The following is a 17,655-nucleotide window of genomic DNA, read 5'->3' as shown; positions in this document are numbered from 1 at the left end:
AGACACTTGCAGATAACATTTTGGAGAAACATACAATGACCAACATTAATAATATCTTTGAGCTGTTGGCCATGTCAATTCTTTAATGTAAATTCAAAATGTCGTCTTACAGATCTAAATATGTAACATGACAACATACTTAGAAATACATTGTAACTTTCCTCCACAATATCCTTAACAAAGTGATATGGCTTATAACCTGAGAAGATTGTAAAATGCAGATGATTATTAACAATACTGGAAAACATTAGTACCAATACCACAGACAATCAGAGTTTCATAATTTCACACACTGTACCAGAAGGCAAGACCATTATGATAACCAAATTTTTCACAGAACAACTAGAAGCGCTAGAAACATTACCGACTGAGTTCGTATATGATCACAGATGGCAGCATAGTCTACAGATAGAGCCGCCATTTAATTTCATACAAGTATGGCAGAACCTATAATGAGTTCGAATACCTTATGTTTGAACAAGTTTCGACAGGTCTCTAGTCCGTAGCATGGTAGTTGTCATTGTGATGTTGAGTGTGGAAGGTGTGCGGCTTTGAACTCGCGATTAACGTGTTTTGTATGTATTGGAAATGAATTATAAGGTGAGTGATTATTTGTGTGCTTTATGATACAGTGTTGGCCATTAAGTTTTAATGTAACTGCAGTAATTATTGCCGAGTAATGTATTTTGCTGGATTCCCGGCTTCGACGATAGGAAAAGGAGGTACTGCCTGTGGTGTGAATTACGTGCTTGGGATTACTGTTTTTAATAACATTTCACAGTGTGATTTTATTTCTTTGCATGGGATTGAGAGGGTATCTTTGACGGTTTTGCGAATGGAGTATTGGTGTTTGAAAGTTGCGCAATGCACTAGGTTTCTTACATAGCAAAGCAGGACTTCTTCAATTGGTCAGGTTGTGTGTTTTGTCAACAGGTGAGTCATGCTTTTGTATTGGATGTAGTCGAATTACAGCTTACAGAGCTTGCAGATAAGGGATAATGTACGATTCGATATTTCCAGGCAAATAAAATGAAACAAAATGTTCCTGCATATTTTTTTATATTTTATCGTCGGCGAATACTTTGGTACTGCCGACAGAAGTGTCTAAATATGATCAGTTAATTCCAGAATTGCTAGTCGCCCCCCTCCAATATACCATTACAGACATTTGGATTTGTGTTCTGGTTTCGAAACCGGACAATATTAAAACTCTCACCCTGATGTTGGACGCTGCAAGGGCCTCTGAAAAGCTGGTAAACTTCTACAAGACAAAGACAACCATCATCGGTCTCGCCGCCGTGACAACCACCTCATATCCTACTTTATGTTAACGCTTATCATAAATATTCCAACCGGAGTTCAGTTCGTATCTGAAGCAGAAGAGATTGCTTGAACAAAATATGCGTAACATATTTGTATAAAAATGTGATTTAATTCTCTGATATGATGCGTTTGTCATTTAATTACGTCATAACTCTTTACCACATTTATTTTTAATAATTCCAAATAAAAGTTACACCATCTTTTGTCATGTGATGAATGATTTCGTAATGTATATTTGTTTGCAATGTAGCGCAATTATAATTTTCAAGTCGTTCACATTTCTACAGTAAGACATGGCCGAAACGCAAGAAAGACTTTTCCTTTCGATTATTTTAGCTGTACCAAATACCGGCAAGGTAAATTACATTAAAAAAATACTGGGTTCTATTATCATCGTTCTTCCCGTATTATTACGCCAATGAGCAACTCTCACTGGGTTTATACTTCTCACCAGATGCCAGAGGGGATGTACGGATGATGTAACCAAGTTGCATAATTAATGTTGCATTTATTACAAATTACTTTTGTGCACAAGCAATACTTTCCTAATCTCGTGTTGAACAAAAATTTGCAGTTTTCATATTAATGTCTGCGAAAGGCATACCATAATGGATTTAAACCAAGTATGGAATCTTTATTTTAGTTTTTTTAGACATTGGCCCATGCTAACTCCTACAACAGTTTTTATTACGTGAAGAATGTTTAACAAAGAACAAACTCTCATTATTCACCTCTTGATTTCCTTTCTTTTGCAATGTTATCTGCAAACAGGACTGGCAGAAACATCATCAACTGGAATTGAATACTTTTTATTTTCGACCATTCTTCTTTGAAGAATGAGTGCACATGTAATACACTTCATAAATTGTGAATTCCTTGTAGGATATATTTTTTCCGTGATAATCAGAACTCATGAGATGCCCACAATTAAGATGGCTGCCAGACAAAGACATATTTTCGTAACTTTGGTGTTTTTATTATAAATAGTACACTAATTAAGAATACTTAGAATCGTGTACTTAACCCTAGAAAAGTATTGAAATAAAGAATAGAGCGAAGCAAATAAAATTACTTCAAAGTAGGAACTATTTTCATTAGCTGCCGTACCCTCTGAAATGGCGCTCTTTATTGCCTCTATAATTGCTATCGTGAGGGTTTGTATGAAGTTGTGAAACAAAGATATTGTAAATATGGCTGTCTTCTGGGTTGCTTCGTGTAGTCTGGTGGAAGGTTGCCAACGTTTCAGAGGTCATTTTGTCACCACCATCAGACTCACCGCCGTGAAAACCTCAGATTCTGCCTTGTCATGCTAGTAACTAGGAAGACCGTACGTGAGATCACCATGGGCACACAGGACTTTACTTCCATAAGATTGGCTACAGAAGAAATTGGGTAGCCAACTTCATGTTTCAGAAAACGTTCAAATAGAATATACTATAAAGCAAATTTTCAGGTTCGATTAATGGTGCTGGAAAGCAAGCCTGTCCTCTATGTGTTTTGCATCGAGTTAGATGTGATAGTAATGTCGAGTTTTCAGTTGTTTGAGAATGCTTAAAGCAGAATGCAGAGCGACAATACTTTTATACATTTTTCATGTTTGTCATTGAACAAAACTGAGGAGTACTCAAGGCCATCTTTTGTTTTATAAGATTATTATATGAGAGGCATTGATTTCAAAACATGATGAATCTCAGTATAGCATTAAGTTATACGAAATAACTTAATGCAAACATTCGGGTGATATGATCCTTCAGGCTAACACAGTATATGCAGATCACTCTTTCGAGTTGGTAATAGCTGTGTAATTGCATTGTTATGTTTCAAAAATACTATTTCGAAACTGAGAATTTCTCTCACTAGTTTCCGTCCATTCGTGTATGGCGACTGCAGGACAAAATGGATAGTGATTACATGCAGGTTTTTTTTTACACTTTTCTAGGCCTGCTATTACAACGCAATTAAATACAAAATCAGATGGATACATTGTAAAAAAAAAATCAGCATTTAGTACTATACTGTACATGTTCATACCATTTCCCATGTATTGGTGTGATAAAGGAATAGATAGTCGTGTGCGATAAGTAGTTCTATACAAAAAAAATTATTTAACTTAACGGATGCTTCCATTCTGCAGTTTACATACTTTACATTGGTGGCATGGTTGTGTATCAAACCTTTGCAATCTTCATGAGAGCCTCGAATTTTTAACTATGAGGAGGGATTAATTCGGTAGGCAATTTAGGGTGCGAACGATCTATGGTCCTTTGTGATTGATCAGCAGGAAGCCATGACTCACCCGCGACATTCGATTACGATGTATATTATTTGACGTGACAGTGACATTCGTATGTTTATCTGTGATGGGTAGGGGTGCAACACCTTGGTTTATATAACTAGTCTGCCTGCAATGACTACTTAAGAACGAGCTGTATTTTCGTAATTGGTATTCTAGTACCTCTTTGGTGTCCTCAATATGCTTCTGTTTATAGAAAGGTTCATACTTTAGGTTTTAAATCGCCTGTATATCAGCGAAAGTTTATTGAAGTAAAATGTTTAATTAACTATCAACCTTCGTTATTTCCTAATTTTAATTTGCACATTAATATTGTGTATTATGAGAAAAGTTTTGATTTTTTTTACCATCATAAACTGACAAGAAAGTCGTTTTTCATGTAAACACAGCATAATCATTCAATATGTACAGGTAAGCAAATACCTTACTGTGAATAGGAGTTTTGGGACGTTTCATATTTAGAGTGATCAAGATCATGTTGAAGATTTCTGTCTTCTGGGTATTCTGAATATTCATCGCCCTGATGACGGAGGCAGTATGACCTCTGTAACGTTGGTAAACATCGACCAGACTACACAGCGCAATAACCCAGAAGACAGAAATCTTCAATAAATATGCTTTTGTAATCCATTGGGCATGATCTACGAAAACATTAAATTGTTCTCTTACAGAAGATAAGTAAAGGATATTCAGTGATGATGGCGATGATGATGGTGGTGATGGTGTCGGTGTCGGTGTCAGGTACTGCCATTACAGTAAGTAATCATTTTCGTGTCTCATTTCTACATGATAATTTATATCACTGCAATGTTACTGATGGTTTAATGTGCTGTATTCTTTACAGAAAACTTACTGATAGTGTTGTTTTGTTCTAATGGAAATGTAGTATTTCAAGTCACTTTGAATGTAATCTGGCCAGTAATATCATTTTCTCTTTTATCATTAATCTGTGCTGTATATAATATGAAACTAATTGATTCTAAAGCAAATCATTCTGTCCCAGGTCTAGTGTATTTTAGTGACTTCATTTTTTATGATTGTCAGTCAAGTGTTTGTATCTTTGTGTCCATAAACACAATGTGTGCACCAGTCACTTGAAGATGTTTGGGGTTTAACGTGCGCAGGCAGTGTCACACGCTGTTTTTTCATTTGCTGCGTGCTTGAAATCGCATGGCATAACATCCATACCAAATTTTTATGACAAATGTCACATTTCTCTATTTATGTTCTATAATTTCAGCAATTGACACATTTAAACATTGTTATAGACAAGTTTTTTTGGTTTGAACAGGAGCCTGTGGGAGGTAGTGGTGTTTATCAGTCTGTAAGTAAATACAGTTTTGTCATTCTTAAAGATAATTAACACGGTATTTTAATACTGTCAGGTACAGTGTTTGTGGTTCTGTGTTCCGTATAGTATCCTCCAGTTCTTGTGTTAAAATATGTAAATGATGAATTTAATTTATATGTACACTTTACCAAATGTTAGGTTAAGTTAGGTTAGGTTTGGTTGATCATGTGGAAGAGGATGAGATAGGTAGGCATGTGACACATAGAGGAGAGATAAGAATGGAAACAAAATTTTAGTCAGAAAACTTTAAATGGGAGGATAAAAGTGTTTTTAAAAATTACATCCATTCCCTTTTTACCAAAGATGCACGTAAGATGTGCAAGAAACTCATAAACCGACAAACCTGGTTTCTTGATGCAGGAAACATGCATTTTTCTATATCAGCATCAAAGTTAGTGACTCATACTTGATCTCTCATGCATACAAATTATTTATATATTTTAAATGAGCTTTTATTATGTTGATACAGTGGAAGCAACATAACTCTGGATGATCATTACAAATAGACACATGGGAGGGAAGAGAAGACTGCAAATTGATATGACATGTGTAGAGATAACTCGGTCCCTCCTTGCTTTCTATCAGATGTGAAATAATTATGTTTAAGCTGTAGAAGTTGCGCTTGCATTGCTTGTGTTGTCTGTTGATGTACATCAGGCATGTCAAATTCAAAATTACTAAGGGTAGCTTAAAATAGAGATAACTGTTCTGAGGGTCACCACAACGGTGGGGAAAGTTATAATTACTTCAAATATATATTTATTATTCAAGTCTATATACAAACTTTTAAATTGTTGATGTTAAAATTTAAAATTAATATTAATATTCTGCGCCATTCATCGCTATCTCGATGTTACAATATTGCGCTTAATACTACTACATGTTTCAATGTCATAGCATCATCTTCAGGTTTTTTATCTTTAAAACTACTCTATATTTATTAATGCAAGGTTTCATTGATTGTAGATTGTAGATTACTGTTGTGGGTGTTCCTTTGATCTTATTATTATTTTGCATATTATGTTGCATATTATGTTAGTTGTTCATTATTCAAGAGTTTGATGTGCAGTGTGTCCCCGTCTGATCAGGTGAATGTCAGTTCATAGACTCTATGACAGTAATCTACAATCTACAATCAATGAAAAGCTTGCATTAATAAATATAGAGTAGTTTTAAAGATAAAAAACCTGAAGATGATGCTATGACATTGAAACATGTAGTAGTATTAAGCGCAATATTGTAACATCAAGATAACGATGAATGGCGCAGAATATTAATATTAATTTTAAATTTTAACATCAACAATTTAAAAGTTTGTGTATAGACTTGAATAATAAATATATATTTGAATTTTAAACACAAACATGACGCATCTAAACTATAAACTTATAATTACTTACTTTTATTACTTCCAAGCTTAAGATTAAGATATATTTTTCATCTGTCAATTTTCTCACAGTGACTAAGAAACCTCCGAAAAAGGAGTGCGGCCAAGACCCACGCCGGGTTGTAGAGCCACAGGAAGAAGAAATTTCCCACAAGCACACGCAAATGTGAACTTCACTGAAACACATTTCCACTTCATTACATTTAAATACAAAACAACAGTACACAAGCACCTTTTTGACTTGCATTTGAAACTTATAATTTATTAAAATTGGGACTTCAGCGTTGCTCATTGTGTTTAATTTGAGAACTGAGTTAAGCAATGAAAAACATTGAAAAGCGCTGTGAGTTTGACTTGCCTTTTGTTTATTAATCCAGCAGTCAAGGAATGTTTAATTGTTTCATGTTAGTTACAAAATTTTATTTAGTAGGTTGTATGTTAAAAGAACTTCATTCTTCCTGCAGTGTGAAGCAGATCATGAATGTGATAGAAATAAGTACTGCTACAAGGTGGCTGGAATCTGTGTACCTTGTACAGATTGTAAGGTTTACTATCGACAGAAGCCAGCTCTGTACCCAAACTGTCCAAAGGTGCCTCTGCAGTGTGGAGAATGTCTACCAGGGTGAGTGATCCATATTGGAAATGGAATGTACTCTTCATATATCCCTCAGCTCTATATTCTTTATAGTTATAAACTATCAGAACCAGAATGTGATGGAAAAAGAAATTTTCCTACCTGTCCCATGGAAAGGTAAGAGCTAAAATTCTCTGCGGTCGGATGAGACATGTTTATCAGCATTTTATTTAAGTTTGTGTAAAAACATGTCGGCTGTCATTTATAATATCTTACGGTTGATAATTTATTAATGTTTCACAGATAAATGCTTGTAAAATATTTTTACAAATTTCTTTGTCTTTCCAAGGGAGAAAGGCTTGCAGTAACAAGTTTAGCGATGTCTGACTACATGATAGTAGAAGCCAAAATTTTAACACTACTTATACCAGAGCACACAAGTGGACATGATTCTGAGGTAGTTCTGTCCACATCATAGTCGAGTGATTAGCACTCCTTCTTTGTATTTTGGAGGTCCCTGGTTCAAATCTCAGCTGGAAACCGGGTATCCTGACCGAGGTTTTTTGTGGTTTTTCTCGATCTTTCCAGGCAAATGCTGGGATAATACCTTAAATTAGGCCATGACAACTTTCTTCTACATCCTTTCCAATTCATTATTTACTGTCATCCTCTCATTTGGCATTATAGAGTCTGAGCTACCAAAGAAGCAACGTTAAACTATAAAATAAATGCTGTATAAGTTTTGCATTCTTTTCTAGATATGAAGAGGAAATTCTTACAGAAGGGGAAGTTAGAAGCCATTGTATTCCTACTGCATCACCGCAAGGCATGCCCTGGATACAAGCCGTTTCCATTACTGTTGGTATTCTACTTGCTTTAATTTGCATCATAATTTTCTTTGTTGTCCGAAGATTCTGGAAGAAAGGTAATGTTAACTTGTTAATTGTATTTATATTTCACAGTTATCATGACATCCAGTTTATGGTTTGAATTTCAGCCTAAGGCCATTTTTATGCACTTCACTGTTTAGTAACCAGTAAAATCACTTTATTGTATTTTGAAACATGTAGTCTTGATTTACAGTTTGTTACAAATTTCATAAACATGTTCGTTTTCACATTAATAATGCTATGTAATCAGTGCAGTTGAAACAGCATTGTTAATGATCTAAGAAAGAACTACATCTACCTTGAGATTGATTTATTACCAACTTCTAAATAGTGAACTTGTTGTTTTCTATGGCATTCAAGCTTTGTACTTACATTTTGTCTATTATTCATTCACCAAATAAGACAGTCATTTACACGAATTTGTCTTCAGAGCCTTCAATAAATATGTATTATACATTTTTGTTTGTATTTTGCAACGCTGGAACTTTAGTGTTTAATGGCATAATTAAGTTTAATTGCTAAATTATTAGATCAATTTGAAAGGATTGTTTTATTCTCGGAAGAGAGAAACTTGAACCGGCGTTAGTGCAAAGAACTGGTGTCTTACTCTATTTAATTTGTTATATATTTTAATTAATAATATATAGTTGAAAACAAAGAGGAAATGTAAAAGTGATTAAAGCTGGAAATTATTTGTGTAGCAGAACCTGTCCAAAGCGTTGAGGAAGATATTGGTCTCGAAGATCAGTCCCCACCGCCATACAGTGGTGTTCCACTACTCGAGGAAACACATGTGGGTAAGTGTTTAGAGGAAGTGTGAGAAATATTGTTCTGCCATAGTACAAGTATGGAAAAACAAACTTTTTCTCCTTCCTTTCTCGTACTTTCATGTACTTGAGGGTTGCCGATATTTTGCATCCAATATACTAACCAGTTTCAGCACAAATATTATGAATATGTTCAGAATAGATTCCTTTTACTACTCTCAAAGTTCTACCCTATACCAAATAGATTTATTAAGGTCGTGTGTCTCGGAATACAAGGTATTATCCCCAGCTTGGATCATTTCTGCCAGAATTTTAACAGTATCTGGCAGTTTTCCTTTTCAATGGTAGTTTCATCATTAAAAGTATTTGGTTCAGGTATTAATGGCTCAGTCCGCTTGACATTGCTAGCAATAGTTGTCAAAGTAATTCTTGTACCTGTTCAGACTAGTGTTGGAATCTGCAAACAGATCACCGTTGTCATCTTTTACCAAGCTTTAGGTTGGTAATCCTTCTTAAATTCATTCATGCCTGTATACAGGTGTCTAATGTTTATATTTTCTATTTTTTTTAAAAAAAGTTTTCTCTTTCTTTTATTAGGGGCCTTATTCTAAAACCAGTAATTGTTTCAGAAAGATTGGACGGAATTATTCAGTACTTTGTCTTATAAATTGTAACGTACTTCTGTTTACAGCTACTGCTCCTACTGCAAGTGATTTTGTGTCAGAAATTTGTGAAACAAGTTTGGCATTTCGTGTTGAGAAAGAAGATCAGCCCTTTCAACAGGCAGTGCCTTTTACGAATTATCAGAAGTAAGTTACTACTCGTAGCTGGCTGTTATTGCATGTAACTTATACTCTGATGACAGAATATCTTGAGTTAAAGACTGTCAGTAACAATTATTGTTAACATTCAAATTTCATTACATTTTAAAAGTTCTGTGATGTACTTTTTTTTCTACAAGCATTTAACCTTTTAGAGATTCTATTAAACTATGGTTTGAAAGATTAACATTTGAATGTGCTGGCCTGTAGTGATTATAGCTGACATAAGAGAAAAAATGTTGAAACGTACTGCCAATATATTAAATTTAAAAAAATAATTAAGAAACTGGAACAGACGTAGTCATCAATGTTAATGATTGTTCTGAATTTGTTTGCCAGTTAAGAAAATCAGGTTATTGCAGGTAAGTAGATAAGTGTATTTTAAAGCTATGTATGTACACAATGTTTTATAGTTATATACAGAAATCATACATATACATGCACCTTGTCATGGTGGTGTGGCTTGAGTACCTCAGTGACCCCAAGAGCTATGCTGGTGGTAGCATAGCTACTGGTAGGGCCTCCCTTGCCAACCTTGCACCGTACAAAGGAAGATGTTTCGAAACCTCACTCAAAGCCTTGGACAGTTGGACCTAACAGAGGACCGAACTGAAGAGGAGAATTGAGGATGCCATGGACCGAATTTGGACCGGAGAGCCATAGCAAAAGAAGAATCATACATATGCTATATTTGTATAATTGTAGACTGAAATTTTACGTACTCGAACTAATTATTTTATGGACCATCATTTATTAAATTGTGTGGTGTGACCATTATTTCAACAGTTTTGACGAGCCGGATGATGCATCTGAAGACGATCCTCTGCCTGTACAGGATGAAGAGACAGTAGAGAGTATGTGGGGTCCACCACCGTAAGTCAGGCCTGCCACCCTTCTAAAAGTATTTTGTATACTCATTTTCAAGATTTTTTTATTTCAAGCCTTCTGATATTTGTTTTCTTTTAACTGGATTTGCTGCCTGAAACAAGTGACATCTAGAATAATTAATTTGTTGCCACATTTCAACATATCTTTTAGTAAGACTATGAATTCTTCTAAGATTGGTTAAAAAGCATATTTTTTGGCCATTATTTATTTTGTGTTTGGCTCTTTGGTGTCTGTGTGTATGTCTGTATGTGCATATAGGTATAAGGATAATGTATAACTGATATAGGTTGGTAATAGGCATTTTCCTACAGTCATTGTAATTTTGACTATTGACAGTGTACAGTGTAAACAGAATTTGATGAGAATTTATACAAGTCACAAAATGCTGTTTTATTTTCACATTTATAAAGGTTGCAAGGTTACAGAACTATTATTATTGAATTTATAAAAGTGAAGTGAAGTAAAGCCATCCCACTACACACCATGTAGGCCGTTTGGGGGGAGTGAAGGTATAGCTCCTACTTTTTCTTGGCCTCAGCAATAGATGGGGGTAAGTGGTCAGTATCACGCGCCGGCCGTGCTTTACCCTGGGGGGCCCACCCAGCCTTCTATCCAATGGGTACCGGAGTCCTGTCTGGATGCAAAGGATAGAGGAAAAATCCTCTGCCCTCGTCGGATTGAACCCCAGTCATCCAGCCTGTAGCTAGTCACTTTACTGACGGAGCTATCCCAGCTTCTATTATTGAATTTATAGAAACCTGAAAAATGTTTGCTCATCATCAGCATTATAAAGGTTGTAAGATGATGGAACTGTTGATATGAAGTATTGAATATTGTGTTTTACACAAACAATGCAAGTTTCATTGAGTTATTATTTATTATTATTATTCAGTGTTCTGTCCATTGCTCTGCCCAAACAGAGCTCTCCAGTTTTCCCTATTCTCGGCTTCTCATTTTAATTCCTGGAACGTCATCTTCTTTCCTTGTTTAAGATCGTCGGTTAGCTGTATCAATCTTCTTCCTAGTCCTCTCTTTCCTTCAACCTGGCCTTCGGTGATATCACTCAGTAATCCATTCCTTCTCATAATATGTCCCAGCCAGTTAGCTTTCCTTCGTGTAATCGCCTGCAGAATGTTTCTTTGCTCGTTGACTCTCCTCAATACTTCTTCGTTGGTCACTCGATCCGTCCACCTGATCTTCTCTATTCTTCTCCAACACCACATTTCAAAACTCTCCAGGTATTTCTGTTCCTTCTTCCTGAGTGTCCAAGTCTCTGCTCCATACAGCGCGACACTCCATATGTAACACTTCACTAGTTTCTTCTTCATCTCCAAGCCCAACTTGCTAGTGAGAAGTATCCTCTTCTTGACGAAAGCTGCCTTGGCCATGGCTATCCTTGCTTTTACTTCCTTGGTGCATAGGGAGTCTGTCGTGATTATGCTTCCCAAGTACTTGAAATGCTCCACATTCTCCAGCTGTTGGTTTCCAATTACAATGTTCAATGGTTCTGCTCTCGGTGCTATCCTCATTACCTTTGATTTTTCAATGTTGATTTCCATTCCATACTCTCTACCTGTTTCCACTAACTTGTCCATCATGTTCTGTAATTCCTCCTCTTCCTTCGCCAATACTACTAAGTCGTCTGCATACTTTACAGTCTTTATCACTCTTCCTCCAATTTTGAAGTCTCCTGTTCCCTCCAGAGCTTCCTTGGCAAGCCATTCCCCGTACAGGTTAAAAAGAATTGGTGATAAGCAGCATCCCTGTCTTACACCTCTACCTATCTCAACGCTGTTGGTGTCTCCTGATCCAGTCTCACTTTGACTTTTTGCTGCATGTACAGGTTTTTGATTAGTCTTCTATCTCTCCAATCATTTCCAATTCTCTGTAGGATCCTCATTAATTTCTTCCATTTTACTCGATCGAAAGCCTTCTTCCAGTCGATGAAGCAGGCACATACTTCTTCCTTGACATCGAGAACTCTCTCTGAAATTATTCTCATAACTCCGATGGCATCTCTGGCTCCTCTTCCTCTCCTGAATCCAAATTGGTCGTCTCCCATTACTTCCTCTATCTTCTTTTCTAGTCTTTTAGTCAGTATTCTAGTCATTATCTTCGCCGCATATGAGATTAGGGTGATGGTCCTGTAATCAGTCCGAGACAGTCCTCGCCCGGAGATCCGAATGGAGGAATAGTTTACCTCCGGATTGTTTTGTCTCTGGAGAAAGCATCATGCATATTGTGACTGCTCCTGTTGGGCAGAAGCTGTCCTGGAAAAAAGTAATGTGGTAGTTTTTCCATTTGCTTTCCACATCGCAGTACCACAACCATTAAAGCTGCTCCAGCCATGCTTGTGGTAATCCAGCCTCGAACCGGTCCAGGATCATTTCCTTTACGCTTCAAGTTGGTAATAGTGGTCGCTGCTGCCCTCCACTATGCTAGTTTTTGTCCGCCCCGGGTATTTAATTTCCCCGGTACCACCCATATCTGGGAAGCATTCCCCTATCCGCAACCTGGGGAGGTGCCCGATGGGGGACTAGCAACCCCCTGAGGGTTCATTGAGTAAATTCAGTAAATCTTACATGTATTTTTTAAAATCCAGAGAGGTTTAATGTATTTCACATTTCTTCCTTGAGTATTTTTTTATGTATGATTTAATAGTGGTTTTTTTAATTTTTCATACCGAGCACTTGGCATACACATTGCTTTTATAATTTTGTTATTTACAGTGGATATGGACAACAGGCATCAGCTAGCAATGCAGAGGACTCAAATAATGAAACTGGTAACAGTGAAGTGACTGTTCCAAACCAAGCAGTAAATGTTGCCAGTGCTCCTGACTCAGGACTTTCAAACTCCTCTTGTGGAACCTCATCAAACAGTCTTCCACAACGGCCCTTTGAAGCTTTGGGATCAACTTCAAGTTCGAGCCTCTCATTTCAGCAGCCGCCAGCACGCTCTCATAGTCTTTCTGATGAAGATGTCAGTATTGATGGTCATTCTCACAAGCGTGCTAGACGTGATTCTGGTACTCAGTCCCTTGGAGAAGATTCACAACCAGTAAATGTGATGGTAATAAATGTTCAACAAATATACAAATGTGATTCTTAACTAGATAGGAACGCCTACAGATAAGAGTTACTATAATCCATTCCACTTTCTTTATTGCATTGAAGAGGGGGTAAGGTTATCTTACAGTTGTCTCATGTTGTGGAAAGTGTATGCCATTTCCCTGTGATAAATTCATCCAACCTTCCATCCTGTCCTTTCTCTGATTTTATGAACCATTTGCATTTTACGAGTATGAAGTATCTGTTGAATGGGTGCATAGTAATATTTTTCACCACTTACAATAAAGTACTGAGGAACTTGAAAAAACATTAATGAAGAATATGGGTAAGAACTGGACACTGGAATGTGTTAAAACTTGTTTCAAATTATTTATAGTAGAAGTTATTTTAACTTATAAAATATGTTTTTTCTGCAGTAATATAATGTTTTCTGATGTGCTTCCTGTTTTGGCACTGAAGAGCATACATCATGTTTATTTTGTGAAATGTAAGTACACTGTTTGTGCGATCAGTAGGGAGTTTTATGCAGTTATTTTTCATGGTTGATTAGTATACAGGTGGATGCTTCTCATCTCAAGATTTTGTAGCATATTATCCTTTCTCAACATTTGTCACTACTCGTGTGCCAACCTTGCTGCACTGTAGTTTATTTATATCTGAGGATTTGTCTTTTATTTTGTGGCAATTTGGCACCGAGGTACTGGTAAAACCTCTAATTACTTGATATGCTATATGTCAAAAATTATTTCTTTTAACTTCATTTTATTCTAAACTTGTATTACAGGTTAGCATTTCGTGGCAGGTCCCCCCACTTCTCTATAAACCACATTTTCCACAGCTTATGTCAAGGTCCTTAATTTTATTGGACCATAGTGCTCAAGGTGTAAATAATCTTCCTCCTGAGATGTTATGACTTATGTGGACACCACATCCATTTAGCAAATAATACAATGGATGCATGCTAAATGGGAACATGTATTTAAAATGCAAAGGATTTTGATGGTAGAATGTGCTTGGAATTTGTTTCCTAAAGCAGTTTAGTGACTAATTTTAGAAAAGCATAAATCATATGCATGGCTCATGTTTGAAAATATTTTAACATCACATGATACCCATTTGAAGACATTACTGTTTTTTTAAAGTAAATGATACATTTCCTAAAAATGGTTTGTAAACCCCCCCCCCCAATTACAATAGAATTTGTTCATTCCATTTCTTTCATTTGTGTACAGATACACATCTCTTCTTCATCTAACAGTTTTGAAGCCTCAAAATTGTGATGTGATGATGTAGGAAAGCTTATAATCAGCTAAATTTCCCACAATTTACTTATATATTCTCATTTTCATTGAAGTCCTTGTTTTTCTTGCAAGAAATGGCGTGGGATGAAACAGAAATTATTTCATAGTTTGTGAAGACTATAGAAATTAAGGCTGAAGTGTTGTGACATAAGAATTTGTCACTGATACAGATAAGGTGTTAATTTCATATAATTGTTATTGATTTCATTTGTTCCCATTTAACATTTTTGTTTATATGATATTAACCTTACACTTGCAACTCAGCAAGTTGAAATCAGTAGCATAGTGGCATGTCATTTCTCTATTGACGTACATCTCGTAAACATAAAATATATTCGCTCATCATAGAACTATTTGCCGATGTAAAGATAAAAGTTTACATATCAAGTGATCCTTTGCAGCCAAGAGTATAATGGTAAAATCCAACTTTCATAAAGGGTTTCCAAAACGAAATCCTGTTTGTATTTTAAAACTTAACGTAAAGGTCTTAAATATGGCTGTGATTTCTTATGCATTTGGCCAATTTTTTACCAGATATGTGTAGACATGAATCTGTTGTATTAGTGAGGATAATGAAACTTTTTAGAACTATTGCTCAGATTTTAAATATATGTAAGTTGTTTAAGCATTTTTATACATGTTGTTTGTTGAGTAATACTGATTTTGCAGCATAAGTAGTATATTTACCCAAATTCAATATTATTCCATACAATACAAAGTGTAGAAATGTAATATTATAGACACTGTTACTGTTATAAATGATTAGAACTTTTACATGGTAATATACATTACACAGCTGCAATATTAATTTTTCAGTGTAGGTAATTATGTGGCTTTAAAATATATTTTTGAAGTTGAAATCTTTATCATGTTTAGATTACTTTTTTTGTCTTTTCTTTCCATGACATTTGTAAAGAATATATTCAGCGGTATAACATTGTATCCTTATCTCCATTATGATCTGTCTGTGATTCCCCAATAGAAAGCTGTAAAATACAATTAAATACATGAAGTGCTACTGTATACAGTAATTTTTCCTGGTATTCAAGAATGCCTTTTCTTTTTTCAAAGCATAAAGTGATAAATTGGCTCACCTTGCATTCTGGTAAATGTAGTATTGTCTTGCTACCAGTCATCTTAGGAGTGTGTGATATTTAAAATGTCAGTGGTGGAAGTATATTTTCTCCTTTTTTTAAACAAATTCTGTCATGTTGTTATATGTTTTAAATATGATTTTTAAGTATAATTGTAAGTAGTCTAAATCTTTTGTTAACAAAAATCTCATTACTTTGAATTTGGTAGATAATGTTCTTAATTGGTTCTGTTCTGGCAAATGTTCCTTACAGCAGATAATATTTGCTATCTTTTATCATTATGTTACTTATTCTTCATGTTTTATGTTTATGAAATTATTGGATTTACAGATGTCATTCAGGTATTACATCTGAGTAGCATATTTACTGGTATATAGATAGTACATTTATTCCAATGTGAAAGTAGGATTCGGCCATTTTGTTTGGAAATTCTGTGACTTATCCTACTTTACTCTTGGATTCACATGTTGGGTACTCAAATTACTAGTATAACATAATAGTAGGAAGTCATAGGTATTCTGCAAAGACATTTAACAAGTCATATGATGGAATATCAAAGCCAGTTTGATGTTTTAAGCTATACTTCATCTTAAAGAATGGCATTTATATGCCAAAAACAAATTCTGTTTACTTTGCTGAATAAACCCTGTCAATAGATCTGGCTTACACATTGAAATTATCACACCAGAACTTTCAGTGTGCACAAGATAATTATAGATGGAACAGTTTCACGTGAAAAATATATGCATGTGCAAAAATGAACTCAAACCATGAAATACAAATTATTTTCCAAAATCAAGGAACATGCTACCACTATAATACATGGCAGTTTTTATTGTTTAATCTTCATCAAATTTTAATTTACACACAATACTTCCTTATATTGAAAGATAAAAAACAATTGTGGATTTTTTTACTGTTGGTGGCTTGATTTGCGGCTCCCTTTGAACTGCACTGACATTGCAGAAAATTTCATGAGCTTTAAAGTGGTATCTGTCATGTCAGACATTGCTTTGGAGACATGGCCTGTTTGATTGAGCCTCCAGAAGTCTTCTACTTGCAGGCAGTTTGATTTCTTGAAAGTCTTTTGGAAACAAACTCATAACATACTGTGGCCACTGAAAAATGCTCTTAATTTAATGTGAGATATCTATTTGCAACATAAAGAAAACATGCTGATATTTAAACACTTGAAATTCTGTACTATAAAAATGGTACAATATCTATGCCAGTGAATATGGTATTCATTAGTTCTTTTTGTATGCATTTATATGTTTTGTTATGGTAATTTATTTTAATTTGTAATTGTTCCTATTGAAAAGTTAATTGTGCCACTAACCCACAGACATACTCGTATTTGTCTTTATAAATTCAGAAAATCAGTAAAGAGATTTGAAAATGCTACAGAATGATCAAAGAACTTCTGTATTAGTAAGTATGTATGTTGCTCAACAGCCTTGTAGTTTTGATCTGTCTTTAAGAATGTTATGAATTGTGAATAAAGTGAAAACATTTTATAAGGCAAGATATACTGCTGTCAGAGGAAGGTTACATTTTTAAGTATTACTAAACTCAATGAATTACTATTTTAGTTAGTTTTTTTACTCCTGTGGTTTTAATATGTGTGTGTGTGTGTGTGTGTGTGTGTGTGTAAACGACAGAGCACCTGGAAATATATGTGTACAGGAGTCTTTGTTCAAATTTGATCGGTCATTAAGAAAGTTATGAATTGTCATTGTAACACTTCTTGATTTCCTATCCATCTTCCTTTGTCAATACATGTTAATATCTACATTAAACATGACCATAATTAGTAATTTACATCTTTTACATCCCTATTATAATTGAACAGTGTACATGCAGTTTAATGGAACAGTCAGTCTGTATGGTATTAG

At 35.1% G+C, this 17,655-nt stretch overlaps 1 protein-coding gene across 2 annotated transcripts; it reads left to right on the top strand.

Annotated features, from left to right (window-relative positions):
* The first annotated feature begins 455 nt into the window (after nt 1–455).
* Nucleotides 456–17,495, top strand: LOC110830556 (uncharacterized). 2 transcript variants are annotated; one of them, XM_022065623.2, is made up of 9 exons: nt 456–600; nt 4,288–4,371; nt 4,908–4,940; nt 6,819–6,976; nt 7,687–7,853; nt 8,523–8,615; nt 9,277–9,394; nt 10,193–10,279; nt 13,024–17,495. In XM_022065623.2, exons 1-9 carry the CDS (start codon nt 589–591, stop codon nt 13,403–13,405), a joined length of 1,134 nt encoding a protein of 377 aa, XP_021921315.1. In that variant the 5' UTR covers nt 456–588; the 3' UTR covers nt 13,406–17,495. The 2 variants fall into 2 exon arrangements, with proteins under 2 accessions (XP_021921315.1, XP_021921314.1); XM_022065622.2 differs by having other exon boundaries at nt 8,520–8,615.
* The last annotated feature ends 160 nt before the right edge of the window (nt 17,496–17,655 follow it).

Source organism: Zootermopsis nevadensis, unplaced genomic scaffold, assembly GCF_977971745.1.
Source record: "Zootermopsis nevadensis isolate Lab colony 2312 unplaced genomic scaffold, Znev_1.0 Znev_ptg000001l, whole genome shotgun sequence".
Classification (NCBI taxonomy): Eukaryota; Metazoa; Arthropoda; class Insecta; order Blattodea; family Termopsidae; genus Zootermopsis; species Zootermopsis nevadensis.
This window is presented reverse-complemented; position numbering and strand designations above follow the sequence as displayed.

Excerpts from the sequence above, each read along its gene's own strand:
- LOC110830556 (XM_022065622.2), top strand. Across the intron at positions 4,372-4,907 it reads TGTCAGGTACTGCCATTACA|GAGCCTGTGGGAGGTAGTGG; the intron begins GTAAGTAATCAT and ends TGGTTTGAACAG. Across the intron at positions 6,977-7,686 it reads TGTGGAGAATGTCTACCAGG|ATATGAAGAGGAAATTCTTA; the intron begins GTGAGTGATCCA and ends ATTCTTTTCTAG.